The 10000-nt window shown below is 33.9% G+C and overlaps 1 protein-coding gene across 1 annotated transcript in view; it reads left to right on the forward strand.

The window, feature by feature from the left end:
* Positions 1–892, forward strand: part of LOC137615080 (uncharacterized) — a 1793-nt gene extending 901 nt beyond the window's left edge. The window contains exons 2-3 of the mRNA XM_068344712.1: positions 1–39; positions 801–892. The exon at positions 1–39 is cut by the window's left edge and continues 138 nt beyond it. Coding sequence (XP_068200813.1) covers positions 1–39; positions 801–892 — 131 coding nt within the window. The remainder of the gene's footprint in view (positions 40–800) is intronic.
* The last annotated feature ends 9108 nt before the right edge of the window (positions 893–10000 follow it).

The following is a 10000-nucleotide window of genomic DNA, read 5'->3' on the forward strand; positions in this document are numbered from 1 at the left end:
CTGAAGTCGCTTCCATTGTCTCCGCTGCTACTGCAGAAGGTGAGGAGGATAGTACTTCAAATTGAACAGTTTTAAAGGCCATTCATGAATGGCAGAATAAAGGGAAGGACAATGTCCTAGAGACAGGCCAATATAAACATATGATCAGCTAACAAGCCTCCTATCTATTAAGCTAGGAACAGGCAATGGTTATTTATGAGTTAACAAGTAGACCTATAGGTTCACAAGGACAGTGAAGTTGCAGACACTACCAGAACCCATCAAGCTTGAGTGGGTTCCGAACCCTCTCCAACACAATGATAGACAGAGACGTTTCCAATAGGCTACCACTACCCTTGAACTTAAGAGAAGAATATCATCAGAAGCAACTCTAACGATTAGTTCTAAGAGTAGGCCTACAGAAAAAGAAAGCATTTTACAGAAAATGTTATGTTGATGAGATACAAAATCTTCACAAGTTGCCAAGATTCATAGTTGGTTTTGTAACGTTAATTCAGCGAGATTTGCTTCACCTTGAATGAAATAAAAAGTAATTATAGCTATTGATTCTAAGGGATAAAATAAACGCAACTAAAACATAAGGAAAAAGCTATCCAAAACAACTCAGCCATTTCATATAATAGACATAGTGAAAAAAAAATCCTTCCTATTAAATACTTTCATAGGCTCGAAGGTTTGGAAATTTTGCATGTGTACATTAAGTATTCATTAATTGTATTATGGGTATTTCATTTATCTACCTGTTTACGTATTTATTTACTTGTCTAGATAAGCATTTATAAAATATCTTTTTGATGCAGATGACGCAAAAGACTCAGCTTCTCTCATCGTGGGTGAATCCACCGTGTGTCTGCTTGTTGACGTTCCTGATGTCTACAAATGTCTTAAGTAGGTATCATCAAAGATTTGACTTTCTCATTTCATGAAATAAAGTTTGATCATATGACGTAATAATTACGAAATAGATAATAGAAAACTACACAAACAGATAACCCTTAATGTTCTCTATTATATAGTTTATGGATGATGATGTCACGTCTCGAATCATTAATGATGTAGAGTTTCTTCCTTCCTAACTAATACTATTCATAACAGAAAGAATCTGTTCCTTTTGCTTAAATTCTTTCTTAAGTCACCAACATCTTTATCCAAGTGTGCAATACTAGAAATTCGGCGAGAATTTATCCACTGATAAACTACCCATGATTTATGTTCAAAATACGTTTTCTGCTCACACAGGAAAGTCGTCAATGGAGCTGCCAGAAACTAGAAAAATCCTTCCTCAAATTTCCAACGCTGAATAAACCTACAACTGTACATATCCTGAACAGATCCTTTGAGCCCTGAAGACGACATCTACTTCACCCAAGAATTAAAGAATATCGTTTATAACTATGTAATAATGGAAGCAATGGAAGATGAATCTTTCGAGGACCTGATTAATTTCATTGCAACGCCAACCTTAATACGATAAAGGTTATCATAAGTTAATGTTATCATACATTTTATCGATAAAGGCTGGGTTATGATAGACCTGCTTATTTCTCATTCCATATTGTAAAAGGTGGTTAAGGCACGTATAATATGTGCCATAATAAAGAAAAATATAAAGTTGAAGAGCTTGAATTAATTATTCCAAACTCACCAAAAAAAATGTTGTTTTGTTAACAATATATTTGATTTTAAGAATGTTGTCTGAAATGGATTTTCAAAGTGGTAAGCATAATGGTCTTCTGCACTGTTCAACCAAGAAATATATTAAATCAATAAGTAAAATGAACAACTAAAGTAATGATTAAGTGACCAGGACTTAACAAATAACATAAGACATCATAAAGCACAATAACAGAACACGAATATGCAAACAATATCACAATAAGCCATTATTATTATTATTATTATTATTATTATTATTATTATTATTATTATTATTGTATCTACGACGGATGCAAAGTAAAAGGTAGAAAGTATTACTCAACAATTGAAGCTGCAGAGAACCTTTGCGCACTGCTTACAGTGTGCCTTGACTATCTCAAAGGATGCACTAACCTACAAGGAGAAAATGACAGGATTAAGAAGTTGCATTGAAGTTACACTAAATGCAGTTTTGATGACCAATATTAAGAAGGAATATATATATATATATATATATATATATATATATATATATATATATATATATATATATATATGTGTGTGTGTGTGTGTGTGTGTATACATGTATATATCTACATAAACACGTATGTATATTTACATATATGAGAGAGAGAGAGAGAGAGAGAGAGAGAGAGAGAAAATATATATATATCTCTGTATCCGTTAGCCTATGAATATTTTAACAAGCAAGTTAATATGCCTTTATAAAGCACAGTGTTCAATGATGCTTTATTTGAATGACAGAATAACCCATAGAAATTCCTTGAAATCATTCCTTATGGAAGCAATATTTGGTAAAAATGAAAAGAAATAAAGAAAAAGAACACTATATATAAAAATGTGTTTAATAATTCTATTTCCGAAAGTTCAGTAAATCTTGGTAAACTGATTGTGTTTCTTAACAATCGGGCCAACAGTGTGAAATATATGTAACAGCTTCCATTTAAATAATACTACCAAACATCTATGGTATTTTTCTATTCATCTCCCATCTATCTACTTATTTCCTGCTCTCCTTACTCCCTTCCCCTGTGCTTGATTTATGGTAATGGTGGCCGAGGTGGTAACGTCCCTAACTAGAGAACACCAGACTGGGGTTTGAGTCCTGCTCAGACTAGTTAGTTTCTTTGGTCGCTGCAACCTCACCATCCTTGCGAGCTATGAATGGGGGGGTTTGGGGAAGCCTATAGATCTATCTGTTGGGGGACCATATAGCTCTATCTGCTGAGTCATCAGCAGCCATTGCCTGTCCTTCCTTAGTCCTAGCTTGGGTGGAGAGGGGGCTTGGATGCTGATCATATGTATATATGGTTAGTCTCTAGGGTATTGTCCTGCTTGCTAGGGCAATGTCACTGTCCCTTGTCTCTGCCATTCATGAGCGGCCTTTAAACCTTTAAATAAAAAACTTTTCGTCTCGCTAAAAACTCAGAACATTTATATTAAAAAATTTCCATAGACGTCCGTCGCTTTCAGTAATGTCTGAAATAGTAAACTTTTGTGATCATAGCTTTCATATCTGACATACATTCCTAGTACAGTGTATTCGTCATTCCAAATGGAGAGAGAGAGAGAGAGAGAGAGAGAGAGAGAGAGAGAGAGAGAGAGAGAGAGAGAGAGAGGGGGGGGGGGGAATTGGTCAACGGTAAGTTTACCCTTCTGAGAAAACCAATTTTCTGGGGTTTAGGATTACAATAAAAACGTTATGTAGACAGTTACAAAGTATAACAACCCTCATCCTCCTACGTTGATTTTAGAATCAAGGAAGTTGTGCAAAATGGCCAAGTAAAGACAAACAGAATGAAAACCATAAACTGAAGTTAAGTGAAAAATGTAAACCAGACACGAATTGATGAATAAATGGAACAACGGCTTTGCTAATTGAATTACCTATGGAGAAAGTGTTGAATCTTATAACAAAATTGTGCTTAACGAAGATACCACTCATTACTATATATAACAAGAAATTGAATATGGTTTATTGAGAATTTTCTAGTTAATATAGAAGAGAAAAAATATAAAATGTGAAATTGTGAATAAATGAGAACCTTGACTTGGGGAAAATATATCAATAAATTTAGAAGAAATACCTTCAACAAACGAAGAAGAAAAAAGGGAAGTATCTATTCCCTGGAAAACATTTACTGGAACAGTTGATTGATTATTATAGAAAGTTTTCTGGCGTCCTAAATTCTACGATTATTGACCTCGGAATGACTAATTAATTCAAGCTCTCAGGAATTCCAGATTAAAATCACATTTATTAAATCAAGAATATTGTAAATACATCATTATTTTGAATACAACTTACTTGAGGTTGGTGAAAAAATGAAATTTGATGTAAAATGTTGGCCATCCGGTCAACTAGTGCTTTACTCTCAAGGGGACTATACTCAACGCAGCGATAAATGACCAATAGGGGAGGGCACCTAGTTTTAAACAGATTCTACTACTGGTGCCACCTCTCTACAGACAACAGACTTGCGTTCTTTCTCTAGCCATGCTCTACCTACTTACTTAACCTTCTCTCTCTCTCTCTCTCTCTCTCTCTCTCTCTCTCTCTCTCTCTCTCTCTCCCCCCCCCCCGTGTGTCTATACAAATTGGTGTACTCCCGAAATCATTCTCACTTCAGTTCCCCACCACCATAGAGGTAAAATTCAAGGCATGTTTTCTGTACAAAGAATCTCCCTTATCCTAAACAAGGTATTAGTTGGGACCCTGCCAAGCTTATACACCAGACGTTGCCTCAGTACAAAAACGCTGAAACAGCTCACTCTTGCCATGAATTGAATAAATTACGTAAATAACAATATACAGAAGAGTAGCAACTTGACTTTAATTACCATGGGAAACGAGGAGACCTCAAAGCTATGGAAGTGTTACCTCAGAGAGGCCATTTTCTTTGGGCAAATGAAGGATAAAAAATGTAACGGAAATAGGTAGTAAATTAAGGAAAGGGAAAGTTTCCAGTGATGCAAGTTTAGTGTAAAGTGTGTATATATATATATATATATATATATATATATATATATATATATATATATATATATATATATATATATACATATATGTATATATATATATATATATATATATATATATATATATATATATATATTATATATACTTTATAAAAGTATGTATATATATCAAGCCATTCCTCTGTTTTTTGCTGCTATATTGACTACCTTAAGAGATGTAACATCTTCTCTGAAAATCTAACTTTACGAAGCTAAGCATGTCCGCTGAAATTGCCGAAACGAAACCCATTACCTCAACCCCCTTCCGTCCCCTTCCCACTCTCCCTTCCCTTCACGAGTCCCTTCCCCTTTTCGCTATTCAAAGAGAGACTTATTGTAAAACATAAAGATGAACGTCTATCGACCTCCAAATAGTGCATGTATATAGGCTATGTATACAGGTACGTGTAGCATGTGACTTCGAAAACACACTGGAAAAACCTTCAAAGATTTGTAAATCAATCATAAAAATTTCCGAAAAGGAAATAAAATTTCCTTTTTGTGCAAATAAAAACATGAACGAATCTGAAACTCTCGAGTTCTACTTAACTGAAGTTTAAATTGGGATGTGATGTTTTATGTATGTGAGGAAGAGAATATTATGCTAAGGAAAGAATTTTTTGTTATTTTATATATCACTGTAATTTTCTTTAAGCTCATTCACCCATCCACTAACATGGGACTCCCATTCTTCATCATCATCATCATCATCATCATCTCCTACTCCTATTGACGCAAAGGGCCTCGGTTAGATTTCACCGGTCTTCTCTATCTTGAGCATTTAAATCAATAACTTCTCCATTCGTCATCTCCTACTTGACTCCCATTCATTAACAAGTAACTTACAAGGTAACTTCTAAATATGTTTAAAAAATCTATCATTAAATATCTTTTCCCAAATACAGATACTTTTGACAATTCAAATTTCCTAAAATTGATAGTTTGTGTAACAACTCATCATTTCGATAAAAGAAACAAGAATCTCATCAGTCAATCAAGCAATGAAGTTTGACCAAACAAAGTGGAAATAGCAGAAGGATCCGGGGAGGACTGTGGGGAGGAGGTGTGGGGAGGAAAGGGATTCCAGAAAAAGAGTGGGAGAAGAGAGGAGGGCCTTTGCACCGAGTGCCAGCTATATAAGAACTGGGCAACGGATGGTTGGAGTCCCACTCGAGCACACAAACCAGCCTTCGACACTTCCAGTCGTACTCCTACACTTCAACAAAGTAAGATCATGTTTAAGGATTCCTTTCTTAAGATAATCTAGTATTCAGTTTATTTCGAAACAATTTTGATAGAATACTTCACTTTTTTTCTTAAGATACTAATCAGTCTCTTTTCTTTTTTTCTTGTCCCATAAACGCGACAGACGATAAACACAATTTTGGACAAAATTTAGATAAATTTTTTTTATAATCATAAACACTTAACACAAGAATGATACATGAAGGTTACTATAGACACTGCGATTCGACGTCACATTTTTCACAGACTGACTTTAGTCCTACACCCCCCCCCTCTCTCTCTCTCTCTCTCTCTCTCTCTCTCTCTCTCTCTCTCTCTCTCTCTCTCTCTCTCAAGGTATTCTTTTTCTCTTTGCAGATGAACCACTCTCTCCTCCAACTCCTGGCTGTCGTTTGTGCCCTTCTTTCCCTGACAGCAGCCCAAGGATTCTACGCCCAGAGATACGGAAAGAGAGCAGACCTCAAACAGGTTGCAGGTGAGAATTCATGCGGACTTAAAACATGTGAGGTATAAAACATATATACATCATCTATTTAATTGTTTTTTTTTTTTCAAATTGTTTTAAAAAGGTGCATCTGCTCCCCTGCGTTGGCGGTTACTACCATCAATACTAAAGCTTAAATTAAGACATCACACAATACGCCTTGCGAATAAGGCATCCAATGTTCTAACTAAAACATATATACAAATCAGTGCTCTTATTGACAACGACAATAAAGTAATTTTTTATTATATCCCTAATCTCCTCTTGAAGGAAAATGTATAAATTTTAATATCTTTTACCTATTATAGAATGATATCAGAGTCCTCTTTTCCTCACCCAAGTTTCACCACATATTTCTTAGATACTGACCCATGAATTTAATGAATAGATATAAATGATTTCGATTTTTACTTTATCGTTAAGGTAATGAGTGTACCGTTTTCTTTCTTTTTCCTCTATTCAACCGAGTTCGATCAGGCTTCTACACGAACCGCTACGGGCGCTCTTCCCCTCCCGAAACCGAGTTGCCGGAAATCAAGATCCGTTCCTCGAGATTCCTCGGTGGTTCCCGCTACGGCAAGAGGGCCGACGAGGCTCCTGTCGCCCTTGAAGTCGCTTCCATTGTTCCTGCTGCTACTGCAGAAGGTAAGAAGGACCACAGGGAACAGTTTCATATAACAGATTATATAATAAAAAAAAATCCTTGCTATTAATAATTTTCATAAGCTTCGAAGGTACGTTAATTTTGAACGGGCACTTTTAGCTACTTATCAACCGTATCTCCAATTAATCTATCTACCTGATTATCTATTTATATCTATCTCCCTGATTGTCTAGTTATTTATCTACCTGTTTACGTACTTATTTACATGTCAAGATAAGCATTTATAATATATCTTTTTGATGCAGATGACGCAAAAGACTCTGCTTCTCTCATAGTGGGTGAATCCACCGTGTGTCTGCTTGTTGATGTTCCTGATGTCTACAAATGTCTTAAGTAGGTATTATCAAAGATTTGACTTTCTCATTTCGTGAAATGAAGTTTGAACATATGACGTAATAATCATAAAATAAATAATAGAAAGCTACAAAAATAAATAACCCTTAATACTATATTCCTTCTTATTTAGTTTATGTTCAAGGATGTCTCGTCTCCAATTATTAGCAATGTAGAGTTTCTTCCTTCATAAATAATGCAAGCAATTAAAGAAAAAATAATCTTTAAGTCACCAAAATATTCATCGAAGTGTACAGAAGTTTAAGTTCAAAGGGAATTCATCCACTGATTCTTCCTAGCCATAATTCTCACACTAAATATGTTTTCTGCTCACACAGGAAAGTCGTCAATGGAGCTGCAATAAACTAGAAAAAATCCTTCGCCCAACCTCTAACGCTGAATAAATCTGCAACTGTACATATCCTGAACCAATCCTTTGAACCCTGAAGATGACATCTGCTTCATACAAGAATTAAAGAATGTTATTTATAACTATGTAACAACGAAAGCAATGGAAGATGAATCTTTTGAGAACCTGATTAATTTCATTGTAACGTCAACCTTAATATGATAAAGCTTATGAGTGGATTTTTATCATATATTTTTTTTTCGATTTTGGCTGGGTTATGATAGACATGCTTATTTCCCAATTATATTGTAAAAGATAGTTATGCCACGCACGGTATGTTTAAAATAAAAGAAAAATATTAAGTCGAAGTGCTTGAATTCATTATTCCAAACTTATGAAAAATATCGTTTTGCTAAGAATGTATTTGCTTCTACAAATGTAGTCTAAAATGGATTTACAAAGTATTATGCACAATGTTCCTGTGCATAATTAAGAAAAAGTATGAAAAATTAATAGGTAAAATGGGAGCAACTAAAAGTATGATTACATGACAAGGATTTATAACGAGAACAAGAATCTTTAAAACAATAGCATTAGATATTATAAACCAAAATCAAAATAAAAAACCAATATCATAAAATCTAGACAGCTTCAGTGTAGGATTTCGGAGCACATGGGGAGATCGGTACGAACCAATATACCGTTAAGTAAGAAACCAATTTCAGCTATTTATGATCACGCATTTAAATCTGGTCATCCCATCTCTAAAGAAAATTTCAAAATTACGGACAGACATAGTAGCGTCAGCCAGCTGAGAATCTTGGAGTCTTTATACATTTTTAAGACAAAACCCAGCTTGAATGAGGGCTTACCTGTTCAGTTAACGGTGACCCATTGATCCGTATGGTCTGTGGGTTGCTGGTCTGGATGGGTGGTCATCATCTCCTGCGGGTGAACAGGTATATTAGTTATTGAGTCTTTTATATAATTATATAGTTGTGTGTAATAAGTCTTTTTTAAGGTTTTATGTTCCTTGATTGGTTGATTTTAGAGCTAGTTGATCAGTTCATGACAGTGTATCTTCCAAACTATGTACTTAGGATGATTTTATTAATTTTATTAATTTTAGATATGATAATTGCAGATAGGCTGAAGTTGACATAAGTTATGTCGAATGCTCCCGAATAAAGATGATGATAGCAGCATTGACTATTTTATTCGTACTTTTATATATATATATATATATATATATATATATATATATATATATATATATATATATATATATATATATATATATATATATATATATATATATATATATATGTATTCTTTTTAAGCACAGGCTTTTATATACAGTATGTAACTACCCATTAAAATTACTTCATTAATTCCATTTTAGCTTGACTTATATGTTATAACTAGCATTAACGATAGTATAAGTATCAATGCCAATAGTTTCTGGGTTAATTCCAGTTATATATATATATATATATATATATATATATATATATATATATATATATATATATATATATATATATATATATATATATATATATATATATATATATATATAATTCTCATCGTTAAAAACTTGGAGAGCAGAAAATTTACCAAAATTTTATGTTGAATATGTTACAAAAGAGGACGTAATTTTCAGTAATATCTGCTAAATTAGAAACGTTGTTCGTAATTTTTCTTGCAAAATAGTATAAGTTTGTGATCGCAGCTTTTATATCAGAGTCACCCATTCAAGAGGCGACGTTTTCTTCCTTCAAGATAGGGAGAAAGAAAATCAGAAAGAATTCTCAGGTGGGGGAGACTGCAAGTGATCAAAGGCTAAGTTTGCCCTTCAGAGAAAACTAATTTTCTCGGGTTTAGGATTACGAAAAAAAAGATAAAATAAAAACATTATATAGACAGTTACAAAATATAATAAGTCCCATCTTTTTAGGTTTGTTCAGAATCAACGAACCTGTGTGGATGGTAAAGAAAAGACAAGCAGAAAGAAAAACACACTGAAGTAAAGTTAAAAACGTTAACCAGACACGAATTATCAATAAATGGAACAACGGCTTTGCTAATTGAATTAATTATCAAGAAAGTGTTAAATTTCATAACAATATTCTGTTGAAAGAAGAGAATTCTTAGTAGAACAAGTATTGGTGACAAATTAGAGAGAGAGAGAGAGAGAGAGAGAGAGAGAGAGAGAGAGAGAGAGAGAGAGAGAGAGAGAGAGAGAGAGAGA

This window comes from Palaemon carinicauda, chromosome 21, assembly GCF_036898095.1.
Source record: "Palaemon carinicauda isolate YSFRI2023 chromosome 21, ASM3689809v2, whole genome shotgun sequence".
In the NCBI taxonomy this organism is placed as follows: Eukaryota; Metazoa; Arthropoda; class Malacostraca; order Decapoda; family Palaemonidae; genus Palaemon; species Palaemon carinicauda.